The sequence below is a fragment of the Pristis pectinata genome, chromosome 11, assembly GCF_009764475.1.
Source record: "Pristis pectinata isolate sPriPec2 chromosome 11, sPriPec2.1.pri, whole genome shotgun sequence".
NCBI lineage: Eukaryota > Metazoa > Chordata > Chondrichthyes > Rhinopristiformes > Pristidae > Pristis > Pristis pectinata.
Genome location: NC_067415.1, coordinates 18,651,970 through 18,674,856, shown reverse-complemented (window position 1 = coordinate 18,674,856; position 22,887 = coordinate 18,651,970). Strand labels below are relative to the sequence as shown.

Genomic DNA, 22,887 nt, shown 5'->3' with positions numbered 1-22,887 from the left:
TCTGGGCTTTGTCAGTTGAGGAGTAGAAGTAATAAATAACTGTAATTTAACAAAAATGCATCTAGCTCTTGCGTCTTAAGAGGTAATTTTTTTTAGTTGTGGAAGTGTACAGTTTTGCATGCATTTTTGGATATGCTCATTGGCTTCAATGGGAACTTGTGTTTTAGACAGGCAGAAGAAATGATCAGTGGCTGCTAAACTAAAGGAAGCCAAAGCACCTATTACTCTTGAAACTGATGGGGCAAATTGCTCACAGTTAAATCGCATGCAAGTAGTTGCACATGAGTTATCTGAAACAAATACGGCTTCCTTCAAAGTGACATTAATACATTTAAAAATTGTGTTGGATTCTTACATTTTTGATCCAAAATGTGAACAGAGGCACAGAGATACTGACTCTTTTATAAAATCTACAAATTTTTCAAACTTTGGAAACTAGTTTTTCAGTTTAATTGTGTCAGTAATAATGGTGCAAAATTAGTCTGTCTCACAAGAACATTGGAAAATAAGAGCCCCTAACCCCTACACTCCCCCCCCCCCCCCCACCCATCTATATCCTGTGAGAGTCCAAATATTCTCATCACCATATGCTTTTCCATCTACCTTTGTCATCAGCAAGCTGGGATACCTTATATGCTTCCCCTTTCTCCCTTCTCCAAGTTATTAATATAGATAGTAAAAAATTGAGGGCCAAGAAGTGATCTTTGGGGCACTCCACTAGTTGTATCCTTTCAACCTGAAAAATACCTTTTATTCTGACTCTAACTTGTATGTAATAATGAATCCATGCTAACATACACCCAATACAGTGAGCTATTATCTCAAGCACCAGCCTTTTAGGAGGCATCTTATCAAATGGCTTCTGGAAATCCAAATACGCTGTAACTACCAGTTCTTCTCTATCAACTTCAAGAGCTCCAGCAAATATGCCAAACATAATTTTCTTTTGATAAAACAAGGTTGACTTGGTTTGATTGCATGTAGCTTCTCTAAATGATAAGATATTTCTTCCTTGATTATAGACTCCAGCATCTTGCCAACAACAGATGTTAAGTTAACTGGTGTATAGTTTGCTGGTTTTTATTCTCTTCCTCCCTTCTTCACCAGGGCGGATGTCACATTTGTGTTTTATCAGTCTACTGGTACCCTCGTAGAACTTGGTGTTTTGACCCAATAGATCACCTATCTCTTCAGAAGAAATTTGTATCTCCAGTCCTTTAATTAGTGTAACAAACAATGGAATAGACTTCCAACAAAGAATTTTGTAGTCTAATTTTAAAACTTATAAATATCTACTTTTATCATAAAATCATATTGGTGTTTACTGAAAGGAAAGGGTTTTAAGATGGAATACTCTGAGGAATTTTTAAATCTTTACTTTTTTTGAAGAAAGATTTAGAGTTGAGAGATGTCTGATATTCTATTTGGTCATATGCTTAACATTTTTGATCAACATTCAGGGCAGAAAAGGACTTGGAACAGTTTTCAGTGATGTAATTTGGGAAAACTCAACTAATGATATCAGCTAAGTAGATAATTGAAAGGAATGAGTTATGATCTTGGGCAAGTGAGATGGGGAAAATTGCTTCCTATTAGCAAGTGAAGAAATCTTATAAAGAGGTTGCTGTTGAGTCATGCATACACTGCACAATATAAAAGTCTGCTTTCTTATTTGTGTGCTCAACTAAAGTTGTAATTAATAATGATTGTTATAGATAACTGCAGCATTTAGGCATTACTGTTTGACTTTGTTCTGAACAACTTTTGTACTCATTCTTGATGTACATTCTGTCATGCAGTTGTAGTCCTACAGCATGGAAACTGACCTTTTAGCCCACCGAGTCCACAATGACAATGAAGTACCCATTTACACCAATTCTACTTGATTCTCGCTACGTTCCCATCCCTTTCTCACATTATACCACTCCCCTGCATGCTCAGAATAATGTATGGTGACCCATTATCCTACCAATCTGTACATGTTTGGGATGTGGGAGGAAACCAAAGCACTTGGGGGAGACCCCCTGCCGTCACGGACAAAATGCAAACTCCATGCAGACAGTATCGGAGGTCAGGATTGAACTCGGCTGAGGACATTTCAAAACGTAGGAGGCATTATTTTAGTAAATGTGTTGAAGACGTTGATAACAGAAATAAACAATTGAGTCCTTAAAGGATAGTATAAATTTGTAACTTTGTAATAGTTGCTTGTGGGGTCTTGTAATGCCAGAGAAAGAATTGCAAGAAGGGAGGGAAAGAGTTAAAGAACATCCATATAAAAGAAAGGAATGGCTAGAATTTTAAAGATAACTAATGAGATTCTCTGCATCAGGGTAAAAGCAAGAAACAGCGATGTAGTGGATGCTCATCCAATCATTGTAGGTTAATGCTTTGGGAGAATTCTTTGCTTCATTTTGTGGTTTTGCTACTTCCTTTGCGAAAAAGATATTGATTTCATCATTCAAATTAGTCTTAATTGTAAAATATTTTGATTTCCAGACAGTTAAACTAAAGGCAGAAGCACGACTGGAGTTATTGAGACAGATTGGGGTTGCTGTGGACACGTGGTTGAAAAGTGCCATGAATCAAGTAATGGAGGAATTAGAAAATGAACGTTGGGCAAGCCTCCCTGCACTCCCCAACAGTGATACTGTGCATTTGGTAAGACTTTCATATGTATTTCAGTGACTACCACCATTTCCCTCATCCCTTTTCTAAGCACAGTCACATTAGATGCCTGACATCCAATTCAAGACGAGTAATTTCCTCTGGCTAAACATTGGAATTACTAAACTGATTTAAGCATACACTTTATTCCCTAGTCGTAGACTCCTTTCTTCTCTTGGCAACAATCTTAGAACCAGACCATTCAAACGTGCATGTCATACTTGACCCCCGTGTGAACTTCTGATCACTCGTGCGGCCACTTAGCAGATTTTCACTTGCCTCAGCTTATCAACTGCTAAAATTCTCACCTATGTCATTTTCACCTTCAGTCTTCATTGACCAGTGCTCAAGCTGACCTCCTCCATAATCCTATATTGCACCTTCCAGAAGTTTGAGCTCATCAAACCTGCAAAATCCTAACTCTCCACAGCTCCCACCCACCCCTGTGCTCAGTGACGTACATTGACTTCTTGTCTAATAGTACCTCAATTTTAACTTATCCTTATAAATCTCTCTGCAAGTCTGTCAATCCCTAACTGTGTTTCTGCATCTCTTCTTTATTACTTCAGCCTGTGCTCTTCCAGGCCTCTCATGCATCCTTTATTCCTCCCCTATTACTGTCCAAGCTTTTCAACAGTATTCTGGAATTCCTTCACTAAATCCTTCTGCCTCTATACCCCTGCCAGCCTCTTATGTCATACTTTAAAACTTACCTCTTCGACCATGGTTTTAGTCTATGCTGTTAATCCTGTTATGTGGCTCTGTATCAGAATTTTCTCTAAAATAGTGTAGCAAAATGGGATATTTGACTTCACTAAATGCATTGGTTGTTTCATCAAGATTATATTTTCTTTAGTATTTTTAAGTTTATTATTAAAAAAACATGTCTATCCCAAGTATGGATTGCCCAACAGAATTCATAGTGATGAACTATACTTATAATACCTATAGAAACAGCAGTGGTGTAGCTGCCTTTCTTGTGGAATAACTATCACATTGAGGCATGACATTACAGGAAATGTGAATCAGTTTGAGAAAAGTTGAGAATAGTGAGGATCGTGAAGAATCTGCCTCTGTAATCAGAATCAATTGCTTTTGGTATCAAATTCATTCCACCATCAGAGGAAGCATCTGACGTAGTTGAGGAATCCACATGGCCATTGCACCCACTCTAAAACAGCAAATCTTTTCAGGCATTTTCTGTTGTAGGCTTGCAGATCTGAAGTTTGGTTCTAATGGTGTTAATGAAGAAACCTGTTTAGTATGTTTTTAAAGCATTTAAGGTACTTAATCATTTAATACTAAATCTTTTTGCACTAATTACTTGTAAGCATTTCTTGGTCAACTTGGTTATGGCTTGGGAACCTTATAAACTTGGGAGGAAGTACAAAAGCACTCAAATTAGGTTTCAAGCAGGCAAAAATCACCTGAACAAACAAATATAAAAATGCAAAATAAAACTACGGAGGCGGTAAATCTGAAATACGTGAAAATACAAAATGATACAAATACTCAGCAGGTCAGATGACGTCTTTGAAGAGAAAAATGGAGTTAACCTTTCAGGTCGAACTGAAATTTTAACTATTTTCTCTATCCATGGGTGCTGCCTGATGTGCTGAAAATTTTAAGTTTCATGTTTTAATTTTGAGTAAACAAATAAATTGGTTGGGCGATTTGCACCACAGCACCATCCTGTGGCAGCTGGAATTTGACTTGCACCAAATCTACATTTTTAAATAAGCTCAGTGCTTTGCTATTAAAAATGTTATGTGGAGATGAAGGAGTTGCCATAATAAAACAATGACAAAATTATGTCTTTGCATCTAATGTGATGAAGTGTTTGTTATGTGAATAAAATGTGAATATTAAGTCTGATGGCATGTCTTCAACAGGGAATACATATTTTATTAACTTTCTATAGAGCTGTCTTCACCTATTTCTTAACTTTTGATATTTGCCAATAATGCAACTTTAAATAGTTTCAATGTAATATAAACCTTTCAGTGTGGTCTCAGAAATTAAAGGTAATTTAGATGGTATTGGTTCCAAACTAATACCAATAAACTCATTATAAAGGTGTCAGATTTGTAGACAATGCCAATCTAGTCATCTGACATGTGCTTTTCTGTTTCTAGAGTTGATTTCTAAAAGTGATGCCCATTTCCAGTTGGAGAATTAATAGGAATCAATGTCTAGTTAGTACCTACATTTAAATCTTAAATAGGTCAATTCAATGCTCTGTTTTGAAATAATAGCTTGAATATCAACTTTTTATTATTCATTTGTCCTTGTCAAGTGTAAGTTCTCTCTCACTGTTTCATTAGAGCCATGGTCTTTAAACCACACTGTGCCCAAAGGCTTGTGGGAGCCAGGGGGAGACGTTTAGGTGACCCTGTTTGAAGGCTTTACAAATAGCAGATGTAACCCTTCTATGTAAAGAGTAAAAGAGAGCAAGAGTGGACATCGTAATGCTGGAAAATGATGCTGGAGAGGTAGTAATGGGGAACAAAGAAATGGTGGACAAACTGAATAAGTACTTTGCGTCAATCTTCACTCTGGAAGACACCAGCAACATGCCAGAAACTCGAGAGAGTTGGGGCAGAAGTAAGTGTGGTCGCTATTACTAAGGAGAAGGTGCTTGGGAAGCTAAAAGGTCTGAAGGTGGATGTCACCTAGACTGGATAGACTATACCCCAGGGTTCTGAAAGAGGTAGTTGCAGAGATTGTTGAGGCATTAGTGGTGATTTTTCAAGAATCACTAGATTCAGGAATGGTTCCAGAGGACTGGAAAATTGCCAATGTCACTCCACTCTTTAAGAAGGGAGGGAGGCAAAAGATAAGAAATTATAGGCCCGTTAGCCTGATTTCAGTGGTTGGTAAGATGTTAGAGTCCATTATTAAGCACGAGGTTTCAGGGTACTTAGAAGTACAGGATAAAATAGGCTGAAGTCAGCATGGTCCCCTTAAGGGGAGATCTTGCCTGACAAATCTGTTGGAATTCTTTGAGAAAGTAGCAGGCAGGAGAGACAAAGGAGAGTCAGTGGATGTTGTTTACTTAGATTTTCAGAAGGCCTTTGACAAGGTGCCACAAGTGAGGTTGCTAAACAAGGTGGGAGCCCATGGTATTACAGGAAAGGTACTAGCCTGGATAGAAGATTGGCTGACTGGCAGGATGCAAAGAGTGGAAATAAAGGGGGCCTTTTCTGGTTGGCTGCTGGTGACTAGTAGTGTTCCGCAGGGGTTGGTGTTGGGTTCACTACTTTTCATGTTATATTTTAATGATCTGGATGATGGAATTGATAGCTTTGTAGCCAAGTTTGTGAATGATACAAAGATGGGTGGAGGGACAAGTAGTATTGAGGAAGCAGTGAGTCAGCAGAAGGACTTGGACAGGTTGGGAGAATGAGCAAAGAAGTGGCAGATGGAATGCAGTGTAGGGAAGTGTATGGTCATGCACTTTGGTCGAAGGAATAATAGCGTAGACTATTTTCTAAATGGGAAGCAAATTCAGAAATCGGAGGTCCAAAGGGACTTGGGAGTCCTAGTGTAGGATTCCCTAAAGGTTAACTTGTAGGTTGAGTCAATAGTAAGGAAGGCAAAATGCAATGTTAGCATTCATTTCAAGAGGACTAGAATATGAAAGCACATTTGGAGTATTGAGAGCAGTTTTTGGCCCCATATCTAAGGAAGGATGTGCTGGTGTTGGAGAAGGTCCTGAGGAGGTTTACAAGAATGATCCCAGGAATTAAAGGGTTAACATATGAGGAGCATTTAATGACTCTGAGCCTGTACTTGCTGGAGTTTAGAGGGGTGGGGGGGGGGGGGGAGGAGATCTCATTGAAACCTACTAAATATTGAAAGGCCTTGATAGAGAGGATGTTTCCAGTAGTGGGAGAGTCTAGGACCAGAGGGCACAGCCTCAGAATAGAAGGATGTTCCTTTAAAACAGATGAGGAGGAATTTCTTTAGCCAGAGGTTGGTGAATCTGTGGAATTCATTGCTACAGACGGCTGTGGAGGCCAAGTCATTGGGTATATTTAAAGTGGAGGTTGATAGGTTCTTGATTAGTAAGGGCATCAAAGGTTAAGGGGACAAGGCAGGAGAATGGGGTTGAGAGGGAAAAATAAACCAGCCATAATCGAATGGCAGAGCAGTCTTGATGGGGTGAATGGCCTAATTCTGCTCCTATGTCTTATGATCTTATTTATAAATGATTTAAAAATCTGCTTTATTATTGTTGTGTTGCATTTTGTATTTATAGCTTCTAACAAAAAATTGCTCATTCATTCTAAAGTTGATGTGCATCATAAAATTATTAATAATTTAGTACTGGTTAGGGCATTAAGAATGATGTGTACAAGTGTATTTTTTTTCCCCACATCTCGTCCACCATAAGAAAGGTCTGGTATTTATTTCCCTAAAATATATCATTAAAAACACTTATTGCTAACTTTAGATAGGGTTTAGTAGGGAATTCCTGACAAAATGTGTTCCAGGAGTCATCAGAAGCTCTCTTGATGAAACCTGGTTCCTGGAATGGGAGTTAATTGATGATGGTAAACATCAATTTTCACTTGCATTCATTTGCAATACAATTCTGAGTCAGTACAAGAATCTACCTAGAAATAATAGTACTGTTGAAGCACATGAATAATGGATAAGTGAGCTCCTCTGTCATATTCTTCTTGCAAGGCAGTTCTGTGGATTATTCTTTTCATTCTAGACTGCCAGTGAATTAATATGAACTAAAAATGCACTTCCTTAACTGGACAATCTAGAAAGAAAGTCTGGTATTTATATACCACCTCTCTTCTGATTAGCCCAAAGCTACAGCAAATGAAAGTAATACTTTGTATGAAATGCAGTAACCAATCAGCACACTGCGTGATCCCACAAAGCAAGGTGATAATGACTAGGATTTTTATTTTTAGTGATGTTTGTAGAATGAGACAAATGGAATAACTTCCTTACTCTTCTATGAAATAGAATCTCAGGGTCTTTTTTGTACTCGCCCAGGAGAGGGGTTGGGGCCGTGGACATGAAACACACCTCAAAGTACAACACTCTCAATACCATTCCTTAGTATCAGCCATGATTTGTGATTTTTATACTCGTCTCTGGAATGGGGTCGGAATCCACAATCTTGTGGCTCAGATGTATATGCTGCCTGCTGCCCCATGAAAGACAAAAGGCCATCCAGTTAAAACTTAAACAGCTAACAGGACCTTGATCTGAACCATGTTGGTTTAACATTAACTGAAGCAGGAGAACGTTTTGTTTTGATGGATGGATTTTTATTACAGTGGTAAACAATAAATTCACACAACTTTTGTTTCTTGTAGCAGAAATCATTTAAGTGATTTTCGGCTTAGTTTAGGTCATACTTTCAGACTGGATTCCAAGGGGGAAAAAGGGGGATTATTTCTGCTAGATCGTCAGATAGTTCTTCTACTGATATATTAGGTCATTCTTTTGTTTTTCTTGGTACTATGAATATCTGCTGTGTGATCTAAAACTTTCTAATAGTAGACATTGTACGGGATATGCAGAATAGTAATCTCACTGTAGCTTACAAAATACTTACAGATGCAGAGTTGATGCTTCCCTTGGCCAGGATGTCTCCAACCAGGGGTCACAGTCTCAAAATAAGGGTTTTACTGTTTGGACAAGAGATGAGAAGAAATGTTTTCTCTGGAATCCTCAATCCAAGAAAGTTGGGGAGGCTTGGTCGCTAGGTATATTCAAGGAGATCAATAGATCTTCAGATGTTAAGGGACATGATGAATATGGGTTAGTATTTAAAAAAAAAAGTGGCACTGGGGTAAAAGATCAGCTATGATCTTATTAAAGGGCAGAACAGGAATGAGGTGCTGAATAGCACACTTCCGCAACTGTTTCTTGTGTTCTTAATTCTCCATTCATTGTAATCTGGAAAGCAAACAAATGCACATACTATATTTTTCCTGAGCTTTCCTGCTGTTTTATTGAATGCTGTGTTTACGGAAGAGTTGGCGTAAGCTGCTGCACTTGATTAGAAATAGCTTGTATAAAGAGTTTCACCTTCAATATCCTTTTCAGTAATACACTTGTCATTCCATCATGAAAGGTTCAACATGTTAACAGTTTTATTTCATCTCCGGTACAGATTTTATTAAGTATTGTGTAAAGTGCAGTTTAAAAAATTGTTATAGCTTGTAGTCTTTTGTGAATAGTTCTTTCCCTAAACATTCATTGATTTCCAAAGCCAGCTATGAAGAGTGTTGAGGTGAATAGTTAATAGCATGACAACAGAAATAATTAAGCTTTCTTTTTGTCATAGAATATAAACTCATTTTCATTCATGGGATAACTTTCACAATCTCAGGCCATTTCAAAGTACTTACAAATCAATCAACTAATCAATAGTCACTTTTATGTAGGCAGACGTGGCAACCAATTTGTACGTAACAAGGTTCCAGGAGCAGCACAAGCTGAATATACCATTTATCTTTGTTGGTAGTGGAATAATGATAGCTAAGACTTCAAGTTCTCCTTTGAATAGTGTCATGGGAACTTTTACAAGACAGATTATTACTCGGATAGCCTTTTAAATTTCTATGTGAATACTAAGCTCTTTCAAGTTCCTCTTATTATCTGTCAGTCTTGCATTGTCCTACCCTGTCATTGGTACAGTAGCTGACAACTTGCAACATTTAATTCTCCGTGCAGGGAAGCCTGGATCTTGAAAAGGATGACGGTGAGGAACTCGAGGACAATATGGATGTATTTGATGACAGCAGTTCAAGTCCATCTGGCACGTTGAGAATGTATCCTCTCACTTGCACAGTGCTCTATTCATACAAGGTTAGTAAATCATATAGTGGACATTGAGAATTGTGTAAAAAGTGATTTTAATATTGTACAGGTCCTCAGCAGTTTCAAAGTAATTTTCTTGCTCATAATTAGATTGTGCAAGGGAAAGCTGTTTAAGTTACTCCTCTTTAAGGTGGTTAACACTCTCAAATCCAAGTAGAATACTTATGGGGTGGGGGGGGGTGGTGGTGTGAATAAGCACTCAAATTTTCTGTCTTTGGAAATGGCTCAGAACAACATGAAGACCATTAAGGAAACACAAGAGACACACACATGAATACACATGCTAACCATATAAGAAAGTAACTCCTAGTTCAGGAATCCAAAGCAGCCAGCAAAATTCTTTGGCATTCGCTGAATTCTTTCACTTCAGCCAATTATAACAAGTGGGCATCAAATAAGACATGGACATCTTAATAAAAGTAAGCATTATATGTAAAGAAACTGCCACTGTTGAGTAGTGGAAACAAAATATGATTCCATTTTCCAAAGATACTTATGGGTACACTGATTCATTTGGGTGCTTTGTAAAGCAAAAATGCGAAAGTAAATTATCTCCCATTAGCCAAAAGTTTAATTTTATTTTTAAAGACTTAATTTTTATTCTAAACTAAAGGTTCTTCAGAATTTTTTTAGAATTTAAATTGCCTTTAGAGGAAAACTCTCACTTTAATAACTGCTGGAAAGGAGGGGTAATATCCTATTTTGGTTTGTTTGACAGGCAAAGTATGTCATCTGGTTTCTTGCAAAGTGGCCTTTGCCATAGTCATTGGTTTCCTTTCCAGCAGTTATTAAAGTTCCAATGTGCACTTTTTCTGTTTCATTCTACAACAACAATTAAGGATTTCAATGAACAAAAAGCTTTCAATGTTCCCCATGTTACGGACTCAGTGAAAGTCCCTTTAAGATAGAGAGTGTGTGTGTATGTGTGTGTGGGGCGTGCTTACGTCAATAGAAGATAAAGGACGTAATAACGTTGTTGAAGAGGTTAGAAGAAGAAGAAGGAGAGAGAGAGAGAAGGGAGAGAGACACCAGCCTGCTTGTTTTCTCTATCGATGGATGAGAAACAATAACTGTGTTTGCCACTGAAACCCATGTATGGAAGTTGGAAGTAATCCAGTGGAGTTCACTTTGTTGCTGACCTGTAGAAGGAAACAGGTATTTGTGTGTGGACGACCACGGTTCGGATGCTTTTGGGGGTGAGCAAGTCACTACCGAGTAAACACTGAAGTGTCGTTTGGGTTCCATCGTGGAACATTTGGATTTCGTATGTACTCCCTCTATGTTTTTCTGCATCTACATCTTATCTTCAGACAACGGTGGTTGTTGAAGAAGCCCTTGCTCATGTTTCACCTTATGGCTTGTGGAACTGAACTTTAAGAACCATTCGGGAACTGGGAGTTTTGGACTTTGTCACACACACACACACACACGTCGAGTTTAGTTTTGGGGTTAACGTTCAAGGTTTAACATTTTTGAATACTAACGTACTAACATTTTTACTTTTATTTTACGTATTATCATAAGTAGTGATTAATAAAATAGTTTTTAACACCGAATCATGCTCAGTGTGTTTCTTTTGTTGCTGGTTCGTGACACCCATTACTGTGGCAAATATTCAGAAATTCTGGTTTTTATTTGTACAAACTATGTGGAGAGCACTTAAACATATTTACTCTCTTTACTTCTAAGCACTATTGACAATTGCTTCATGGTAGGAAGCAATTTTACATAGATAGCATAAGATTTCTTTCTTAGTCACATGTACATCGAAACCCACAGTGAAATGCATCTTTGTGCAGTGTTCTGGGGGCAGCCCGCAAGTGTCACCGCGCTTCTGGCGCCAACATAGCATGCTCACAACTTCCTAACCAGTGTGTCTTTGGAATGAGGGAGGAAACTGAAGCACCCGGAGGAAACCCACACAGACACGGGGAGAATGTACAAACTCCTTACAGACTGCAGCTTGAGAAGAAATCTGTGGACGTAAACAGCCTGACCCCTCATCTCAGTGCTTCATACAAGCCCCATTCCTGGGTTTTACTTCCCTATCAGTGTGAAACAAAATCATTTCATGCCTGTTGTCTGATTGTGACGAAAAGACAACCCACTCTGCTAATCTGTACTCTTGATGCTAATTTTTTCAATAGCATTTTGACTATAAAGAATAAAGTAATTCTGATTTTTGTGTACATTTTTATGGTCATACTTGGATAAAGATTTAAAATAATGCTCGGTAATAATTTTCATATGTTTGTGATGGTCTTTTTGAGCTGAAGAAGTCAAAGAATATTTTTTGATCTAAATAACTCATTACTGTTTTAGTCATAAAATGAATACAGGAAATATTCCTGCATTTCATTGGGTGTGGCTAAAGACTGTTGCACATCATCACAGTCAGCAACCGTGAATTAATGAATATTCCTTGAATTCCAAGATTAACAATCCACATTTAAACAAAATCACATTTTTAGAACTGTCTTCAGTTTCTTGACATGAGAGAGACTGCAAATGCTGGAAATCTGGAGCAATGCACACAAAATACTAGAGGGACTATGCCTGCCCTACTGTGTTCCTCCAGTATTTCGTGTGTATTGCTTCAGTTTCTTGAAGTGTCTTCTGTGTCTTCATTTCTTGAAGCTTGTTCTTCAGAAGTGTACTTAAAATGTAATGAATGAGAGGCAACCAACTGAAAGAAAACCAACTGTTCTGTTGTTATAAAACCATTCACAGTTTGAACATTTTTTTTGTTTACTTTAGGCTAACCAGCCGGATGAGCTCACCATTGAAGAACATGAACTCTTGGAAGTAATTGAAGATGGAGACATGGAAGACTGGGTGAAGGTCTGCGATGCATTTCAATTTTTAATAAAATAACTATAAATAGAGGCTTGGTAGGAATTTAAGCATGATCCCTTGTGGAGGTGCACATTAAGTACATTAAGGCCACCTGCTATGTGTATGCAAGATGCCCATTAAAAGTTTATTGATGGGGTTTCTGCCCCCAATGCCTCTCAACCCAATGCACAAGTGCACATCTGTAGACTCTTTGCTGTAAAACACATTGAGATGTTGAGTTTGTAAAGGATGCCAAAAAAAATGCCAGCATCTTTTTTTTACATGCTGCAGTTTTCATTTGTCTTTTAGGTGCATAAAAGCATGTTATAAAGTGTTTAGTTAATTGCAAAAGTAACTTGATTATATAACTTGTGTTTTGGTAAAGAAAGTATGTCAAGGTAGTGAATACTGACCACATCATTGGCATTTGAATTATATGCCTTTCGATATATTTTGGAAAGTCTTGAATTTTTTTCATTGCAAGCTGGAAGCTTCTTTCTCTATATTTAAATAATTGTATGAAAAATCATTTTGTGCAGCAATTTTTTCTATTTGTCTATCATAAGGCATTGTTTCCTGTTGAAGACGAAATAAATTTCATGCATAATGGTAGCATGTAATTTCTGAATTTTGTTTAAACTTTAAAAAAAATATATATACCTTGGTCCACATTATGAAAGGAAATAACTGAATGTTTGAGTTAATTCATTTTTCAACATAGCAAGCTTTAAATATGGGTTAAAAATTCTCAGTACAATTTGATGAGGTAGAGCATGATCAAGAGTAGCATTTCTTTTTCTCATTCCAACTCATTCTATCTTTAAAGGCAAGGAATAAAGCAGCACAAGTAGGATACGTACCAGAGAAGTACCTACGGTTTCCGACCTCCAATAGTTTAATCGGTATGCTCCAAACTCTGGGTTCCTTGGATGCACGATCTCATTCTTCCAGCAACTCTACAGAGCCTGAGCTGGTTACTGGCGGCATTAATGGAGATTCCAGTGGTAATTTTAATTTTCATCCTATCTAGAAAAAATTGAGTGACATAGGTTAAGAACAAAGTGCAGGAAGTTCTCAGCAGGTCTGCCAGCATCTGTTAAAGGGTCATTGAATTCAAACACAAACTCTGTTTCTCTCTGCTCAGGTACTGCCTGACACGCTTAATATTCGGGAACTTTGTTTTTATTTCTCACTTCCAGCATCTTAGTTTTTTGCTTTTCCATTAGATTACAGAGTGTTGTCAATATAGTATTTGACTAATTGATGTAGGTATTGACAAAAATGAAAAGTGGCTTTTTAAAAAAAAAACTGCCTTAATATGAGATTCTAATGTTGCATATCCTGTAGAAGGCGCCTAGAATTCTGTTATACCAGTCAGCTCAACAATTATCTTTCATAACTTTGGGCAACAGATCCTAGTGGTATATTGCTGAGTTTGCTACTTGGCGAAATTAATCAAAAATTATCACGTGTTTGATGGAACATCTGTGCTCAGTTTGCCTGTTTTCACTGATTGCCTTAGGGTTGCTTCATTTGCCTGACTATTCCTGGGATTAGGAGGGAAAATACTGCAAAGTTTAATATTAAATAGGTGACAAAAGGAAAAATTGAGATGCAGCAACAGAGCAAGTAGATGTGATTAGAGTGACTGCTTACATGAAGGATAAGCAACTTCAAGGGCAGTTTGTCTCAACAGCCTGTTTGAGTTGTTCTTGTATGTAAATATATTTTACTAAATATTACTAGAAATACTTGGGTCAGGCTGGATCTGTGAAGAGAAAAACAAAGTCTAATAATCCATAATTACAATGGCCTTTATCTTGCCAGCCCCAACTTGTACCTTTGGTGGAAAGTGAGCATTTATGAGATCAATAAATTTATGAGGTCAATGAAAGTCGAAGGTTGGTTTCAACAGTAATGCTTTCTTTGGTTAAATAGCTTTACGGCGTCTGTTGTCTAGTTGTGTATCTGAAGACTTGAGCTGAGCAGTGTGGAGCTGTGCCTCAACATGAATCTGCAGAAAAGGATTGTCATTTTTAATCTTGTTCATCTCAAATGAACAAGTATCCACACTTTGAGTAGGAGAATACCAGAGTTCCAGAACACTTCCTGTGATTTCACTCCTCGATGGCCTAGTACTACATTTAAGTTTGCAACCCCTTGCCTGAATTCCTCCATGAGGCAATATTTTTCTGTATCTTTAACATCCCTTTATCATCTTAAATATTGAAATTGTATCAACTTTCTAAACTGTCACAAACCAGCAACAAAAGAAACACACTGAGCATGATTCAGTGTTAAAAACTATTTTATTAATCACTACTTATGATAATACGTAAAATAAAAGTAAAAATGTTAGTATGTTAGAATTCAAAAAAATGTTAAACCTCGAACGTTAACCCCAAAACTAAACTCCTCGTGTGTGTGTGTGTGTGACAAAGTCCAAAACTCCCAGTTCCTGAATGGTTCTTAAAGTTCAGTTCCGCAAGCCATAAGGTGAAACATGAGCAAGGGTTTCTTCAACAACCACCGTTGTCTGAAGATAAGATGTAGATGTAGAAAAACATAGAGAGAGTACATACGAAATCCAAATGTTCCATGATGGAACCTAAACGACACTCCAGTGTTTACTCGGTAGTGACTTCCTCACCCCGAAAAGCATCCGAACCGTGGTCGTCCACACACAAATACCTGTTTCCTTCTACAGGTCAGCAACAAAGTGAACTCCACCGGATTACTTCCAACTTCCATACATGGATTTCAGTGGCAAACACAGTTATTATTTCTCATCCATCGATAGAGAAAACAAGCAGGCTGGTGTCTCTCTCCCTTCTCTCTCTCTTTCTTCTTCTGCCTTCTTCAACCACGTCATTACGTCCTTTATCTTCTATTAACGTAAGCACGCCCCACACACACATACACACACACTCTCTATCTTAAAGGGACTTTCACTGAGTCCATAACAAAACTCAATGTAACCCTTGAAACCAGAGTAACACTATGACGATTCTGTATTTCTTCCACAGCCAATATGCCTTGAACATTTGTGCTAAACTGAATAGAGTACTACTACTCCAACTTGGGGTTCTGTGTTTTGGTAAAGAAAGTATAACCATTATAAGAAAAAGTTCTGATCATATTGTTCCATGGAATCACATGTTCCTTTATTTTGTACTTTAACCCTCAAGAAAAGTGCCAGTGTAGTTAGGTATGTAATAATGAAGTGGACAGTAGACCAAATGGCTGGTCTAATAATCTAGAAGATCCAATTGCATCATGATTGTTTGGAAATTTGAAACTGGGAATTAAATATAAAAACAATTGAGTTCTCAAGTTCACACTATACTCTAAACACTAATAACTCATTCACTAATGGACTTCATGAAGAAATTTAACTGGTATGGCCAATGTGAATCCAAAACCATGCCAACAAGGTGAGACTTTTAACTCCAATTATTTGCATCTAAACCACTGTCAGCAGTCAAGACAATGACCTCCCTTCACCTTGGCACAACTAGTCGTGAGTAATAAATGCTGACCTTAACGGAGATACCTGTATTCCGTTTTAAAATTCATTTGACACTTTGATTAATGTTTTTCTGTTCACCATGCCCAGGCACCCAAATCTCTCAGTTCTACACCTGGTAGTCCTGTGCCATTGTGGTATTGATTTATTATTGTCACGCGTACTGAGGTACAGTGAAAAGCACTTGTTCCATGTGCCATCCAGACAGATCATGCTATACGTAATTACATCAAGGTGGTAAGAAAAAAACAATGCAGAATATAGTGTTGCAGTTACAGAGAAAGTGCAGTGCGCGTAGACAAATAAGTGTAAAGGCCGCGATGAAGTAGATTGGGAGATCGAGTTCAGGAGTTCATCTTTTTGTGTATGAGAGGTCCGTTCAAGAGTCTGATAACAGTGGGATAGAAGCTGCCCTTGAATCTGGTGGTTTGTACTCTCAGGCTTTTTGTATTCTCTGCCCAACGGGAGACGGGAGAAGAGAGAATGACCATGGTGTGAGGAGTCCTTGATTATGCTAGCCGCTTTACTGAGGCGGCAGCAGGAATTGTAGATGGAGTCAATGGAGGGGAGGTTGGTTTGCATGTAGACTGGGCTGTGTTCACAACTCTCTGCAATTTCTTGTGGTCTTGGGCAGAGCAGTTGCCATACCAAGCTGTGATGCATCTGGATAGTGTGCTTTCTTTGGTGCATCTCTAAAAATTGATAAGAGTCATTGGCGTCATGCCGAATTTCCTTATCATTCTGAGGAAATAGAGGCATTGGTGTGCTTTTTAGCCATAGTGTCCACATGGCTGGACCAGGACAAATTGCTGACGACATTTACACTTAAGAACTTGAAGCTCTCAACCATCTCCACCTCAGCACCATTGATACAGAAAGGAGTGTGTATTCCACTCCACTTGCTGAAGTCAATGACTAGCTCCTTTGTGTTGCTGACACTGAGGGAGAGATTGTTGTCTTAGCGCCATGCCACTGGGCTCTTTTTCTCCTTTCTGCACTCCACCTTGTCATTAATTGAGATCCGACCACTGTAGTGGTGTCATCTGCAAACTTATAAATGGAGTTAGAGCAGAATTTGGCCACACTGTGAGTACTTAATATTTTCCTAACATTGAACAGGTTTGCCTGATTCCATAATGTCGTTATTCTTTAAAACTTGTTACGCTTTCTAGTGGTGTATAGTCTGCAACTCTAAATAAATAAGGAAAACCTTGTGTTCCAGTACAGATCTCTGTCAATTACTGCTCTCGTGTCTTACCATTGCTACAAATAAAAAGTAGCACAGTAGGACAAAGTAGGACAGTAAAGACACATACGTTAGACTGTTGTTTATTGACTACAGCTCTGCCTTCAATACAATAATTCTAAGCAAGCTTGTCACCAAACTCCGAGACCTAGGACTCCACACCTCCCTCTGTAACTGGATCCTTGACTTTCTAACTAACAGACCGCAATCAGTGAGGATAGGCAGCAATATCTCCGGCACGATTATTCTCAACACTGGTGCCCCACAAGGCTGCGTCCTCAGCCCTCTACTCTACTCCCTATACACTCATGACTGTGGCCAGATTCTGCTCTAACTCCATCTACAAGGTTGCAGATGATACCACTGTTCTAGGCCATATCTCAAACAGCGATGAGTTGGAGTACAGGAAGGAGATAGAGAGCTTAGTGGAATGGCGTCATGACAACAACCTTTCCCTCAATGTCAACAAAACAAAAGAGCTGGTCATTGACTTCAGGAAAGGGGGCAGTGTACGTGCACCTGTCTACATCAATGGTGCTGATGTCGAGAGGGTTGAGAGCTTCAAGTTCCTGGGAGTGAACATCACCAACAACCTGTCCTGGTCAAATCACGTAGATCCCATGGTCAAGAAAGCTCACCAGCGCCTCTACTTCCTCAGGAGGCTAAAGAAATTTGGTTTGTCCCCTTTGACTCCCACCAACTTTTACCGATGCACCATAGAAAGCATCCTATCTGGATGTATCATGGCTTGGTACGGCAACTGCTCTGCCCAAGACCGCAAGAAGCTGCAGAGAGTGTGGACACAGCCCAGCGCATCACAGACACCAGCCTTCCCTCCTTGGACTCTGTCTTTACCTCTCGTTGTCTTGGTGTAGCAGCCAGCATAATCAAAGACCCCACCCACCCGGGACATTCTCTTTTCTCTCCTCTTCCATCGGGTAGAAGATACAGGAGCCTGAGGGCACGTACTACCAGACTTAAGGACAGCTTCTACCCCATTGTGATAAGACTATTGAACTTGTACAATGAGATGGACTATGACCTCATGATCTACCATGTTGTGACCTTGCACCTTATTGCACTGCATTTTCTCTGTAGCTGTGACACTTTATACTGTGATTGTTTTTTTTACCTGTATTACATCAATGCACTTTGTACTAACTCAATGTAACTGCACTGTGTAATGAATTGACCTAAATGATTGGTTTGTAAGACAAGCTTTTCACTGTACCTCGGTACAAGTGACAATAATAAACCAATACCAATTATATTCATTTTGATTTCCCTTCCATAAAGTTCTCAGTAGTAAAATGTGTTTGTTTCCGATTCAGTTTGTTTTGTAAAGGCACTTTACGATTATGAGGGGCAGACAGCAGATGAACTTTCATTTCCTGAGGGAGCTATCATTAGGATTCTAAACAAAGAAAATCAAGAGGATGATGGCTTCTGGGAAGGTGAACTTAATGGCCGTGTTGGTGTCTTTCCTTCCGTCTTGGTAGAAGAACTGGCAGGATCTGAGAATGGTGACTCTCAATGGATTGGAGATGCACAGGTATGTAAGAGTTTGGTAGCTGTATGTAATGGTATTTAAAATTTTGCTCAAAGGCATGTTAATACTGACATTTACAAGTGGGGAAAAGTTCCAGACACCTGGAATGCAAGGAACCTCACCTTAATGATTATTATTTCTACTGATTTGTAATATTGGACATACCTGTTATAAGTTAACTGTCATTTACCTTTCTAACAATTGTAATACTACCAAATACAATTGTCCAGATTTTATTCACAAGTTATCGACTTATGGATTCTTTGGATCATTTGGTTCTGTCGAGCATAGATTGTTCTCGCACCCAAGACAAAATAGCATGAAACCTTGTATACACAGCTTCTGTGTGATCAGTGTTATGTGTGCATTCTTTCTGCAGAGATGCATTCAGTTTAGCTCAATATATAGAGCTTGAATGAGAACAAGTGCCCTTAAAGTTACAAAACATGGCTGCATTTTTGACACGAGGTGTACCAGATGCCACCTTGCCACACGTGCTAGTGTACATGTACTGAGCGTCTGCAGAGGTATGCATAACAGACAAATTGTGGTGTTGCTAATTCACTGCAACTTTGCAGCTCAGCAGTCTAGTGATGCATTCTAGCTCACTATTTGAACAGATTTAACAGTAGGAAGAACCACTGCATTGAGAAATCATAACAGCTAGGAGGTAACTTGCTGATTAACTTCTGACTAAAACTACAGTTCTAGACATTTTATTATTTTCCTGTTGTTTGAAGTTTCCTAAGTTCAGAGGAAGTGTAGCTGGTGCTGCAGTATTTTTTTGTTGACTTCAAGACAAGCCAGTTGCTTCCTTTCCTTGTGCAATGAAGCATGACTGAGAGAATGAGCACAGGACAATCAGAGGAAGATGAACTATAGAAGAGGGAAGAGGAAAAGGAGAAGGGCACTCAGTAGAAGGATGCATCAGCTTGGGTTGCAGAAAGAACGATTATTCTACCTGATCCTAAAGCTAGGAACAATGCTAAATATCTGTGCTTACATAAGGATGTTCTGACTGAAATGTGCAAACTGTTGTAGGTACACTTCAGTCCTGGAGAAGGGAAGGATCTCATTTCCAGTGGCATATATGTGGCTTTGGTGACGAACTTTCATGTATTGGCTCCTTCCCAGTAGCTTTTTTTTGTCTGCTGTTGCATAAAGGAGGTCACTGATAGGCTCTTTTCAGAGAGCCAATTTTCTTTCATTGCAAGATGTAAGCAGGCAGTTAACATGGTACCTTGGATTGCAGGGTATTATTGACTACATCCACAATGTTTTGTGTTTCCACATGTAAATTCAGGCATGTACCAGAATAAGAAAAGGATCCCATAGCTCAACATTTGGTACTATAGGGAAGCATATCATGAAGGTCCTTGCCCAGTTTCCCAGCAACACTCACAATGCCTTGATCCTGTAAAAGTATACTATGCCATGTGCATTCATCCACCATGGCAAAGGGTGGATGCTGAATGACAAACACATTGACAACATGGTGCATGTCTTTGGCTTGCAACCCACTGTCACGTTCACAGTATTCATACAGGGCAACACAGTGGTGCAGCTAGTAGAGCTGCTACCTCAGAGGTAGCAACCTAGGTTTGGTCCTGACCGCCACTGCTGTTTGTGAGACTCTTTCATATTGTCCCTGTGAGCACGTGGGTTTCCCCAGTGTGCTCTGGGTTTCTCTCACATCCCAAAGACATGCTGGTTCGTAGATTAATTCTCCACTAAATTGCCCGTAGTTTATGGGTTAGTGGTGGAAACTTGAATTAATGAAAATATGGGGAGAAAGGGTCACAGAGGGAATTAGTAGAGGAATGGAATTGTTCTGTGAGCCTGCATAGAATGAATGGGCCAAATGGACTCCTTTGTTAAAGGGAAGTAGGAAATTTATCCTGCCACAAAAAACATTTTGGAGCAGAGCATTGCCATGATGAAGCAATGATTCTGCTATCCGGAGCAATTGAAGGAGCCCTGCAGTACTCTGCTGAATGAGATTCACTGTGTTATGCTTTATGATGCTTAACCTTGTCATTAACAGGGATCAGAGACTCGGATGAGCAGCCAGGAGCACCTTGAGGGTGGCAGAGTAAAGAGACAGCATTTACTCAGCCTCTCTGTCTAGGTTACACGTGAAAAATTAATTCAAGTGAGATGCCGGTAGCTGCAACCCTGAATGGGCTCATAATCCCACAATCATCAGCATCCTTCAATCATCATTTCATCATTCCTGTGGCCACAATCCAAACAGAAGAGACCCCATAAGACAAGCATTCCAGTCCATATTTAGAGGAAATCATGTCATGTTGCAAACACAATGGACAAATTGTAACCTACCATCTATGCTACTATTCCTCCCCCCCCCCCCCCCCCCCCCCCCCCCCCCCAAAAAGATCAGAGGTTGTTGGCAAGTGAGAGATAGCAGTGGCTGAGGTTTATGGTGCAACATGGCGTTTCAAAATGTACTTCCTGTACTTGACCACTTGTGTGAGGTTATTAAACTTAATGTGGCACTGCATCCAGGTCCATGGGGTTAGCTTTAAGGTTACTGATCTCCACAGCTGTCTGTTCCCATTATCTTTTCACCATGTTTCAAAGGCACCTAGCGCACTGTGGATACAGAGCAGTTCTCCTTGTTTCCATCTCTAGCACTGAGATTCTGCAGGTCAATGCAGGAAGCCTTGCTGCATGCTCTGCTGTGGTCACCTATTCTTTTTTGAACAGACGTCTTCCACCTTAAGAGATGAAGGCCAATAAGTATCAATTTTGCACCCTTGGTGATGTGTGCAGTCAGTCAACAGCATAATTAGTACAGACTGAGTGCAGGACTGTATAAATCAACTTTATAAATAAGGCATTATCTGTAATATGGCACAGTGGTGCATCTATTAGAGCTGCTGCCTGACAGCTCCAATGACCCAGGTTCAATCCTGACATGGTCATGTCTCTGTTGAGTTTGTATGTTCATGTGATTGCTTGGTTTCCTCTGAGTACACTGGTTTCCTCCAAAGTTGTGCAGATTGGTAGGTTATTTTCCCACTGTAAATTTGCCCTAGTGTGTAGGTGAATGGTCAGATCTTGGGGGAGTTGATGGGAGAGTAAAATAGGATTAGTGCAGAATTTGTGTAAATGAGTGGTCAGTGTGCACTTGATGGGCTGAAGGTGCCCATTTTGTGCTGTGTGACTGATAACTCTGACAAAAGTCAAGGTTTATAGATTGTCAGATATAGGCAAAAATGAAATCAGTTAAGACAGTGTAGCTTTTCATTGTACAGGATCAGTAAGCTTTATTCTGCCTGTCCTGTTAAAACTTTGCAGTCCATTTGTTGCATCACCAATTGAAGAATAGGAAGATTCCCAGTGTGCCTCTAAATCTGTCACCAAAATGAGCCAATGTGGTGGATCAGTCTTCAATGGTTCCTTTTAATAGTATAATCTGTCTCGCTCAAGTATTGTGTTATCAAATATGCCATGGAACATTGACTCATTTCCAATCTTTCCTCATTAGATGTCATTTTCAGCTGATATGACCTCAAATAGCACAATTAACAAAATACCTGTGGATGTGAGCATATGACATGATGAGCTGGGTCACTGCTAAAGTGGTTACTATGTTGGATACAAATAGAAATATGGGGTGTCAACTGCTGGTGCCATTGTTAGTAATCATTGTATCCAACAAACGTTTGGCTGTATAAACGTGTTTTATAAAACCTACACTCAACATCTTCCTAATATTATTGTGACAAAGTGTAAGTAATTTCTTAATCATCATGAGAGCACGTATTGCAAAACAGCTTGTTACGTGCCTGCTCTGGTTATTTTATTTAAATAGAACTTTTATTTTAGTTTAGTCATCCAGTTTAAGATGTAGAGACAAAGTGCTGAACTTTTCATGTTGGGAATACAAAATAGCTCAACTTCGGTCTAAAGATCCAATACTCTTCCTGCTCCTTAATGTGCCTTGCAGATTTCTGTCTCTGATAAACTTAAGGAACAACTAAGAATTAACAAGCTTTTCCCTTTTTTTTTCAATGTTCCATCATACAAATGAGAGGGCATTTTTAAGTCCCTGTCTTGTAGTGATTATTTACTTGTTCTTCTTCTGTGACTTTTTTTTTCTTTTACATATTTCTCAACGGATAACTAATACTTCCTAATTTTCTCAGAAAAATGGGTGTGCCATTTAAAAGACGGCACTTAATT

General features: G+C 39.0%; 1 protein-coding gene across 2 annotated transcripts in view; it reads left to right on the top strand.

Moving 5' to 3' along the window:
- Positions 1–22,887, top strand: part of LOC127575780 (F-BAR and double SH3 domains protein 2-like) — a 171,517-nt gene that overhangs the window by 136,871 nt on the left and 11,759 nt on the right. For both annotated transcript variants that reach the window (XM_052025863.1, XM_052025862.1), the window contains 5 exons: positions 2,500–2,661; positions 9,376–9,510; positions 12,280–12,363; positions 13,184–13,361; positions 18,461–18,681. In XM_052025863.1, the coding sequence (XP_051881823.1) occupies positions 2,500–2,661; positions 9,376–9,510; positions 12,280–12,363; positions 13,184–13,361; positions 18,461–18,681 (780 nt within the window). The remainder of the gene's footprint in view (positions 1–2,499; positions 2,662–9,375; positions 9,511–12,279; positions 12,364–13,183; positions 13,362–18,460; positions 18,682–22,887) is intronic.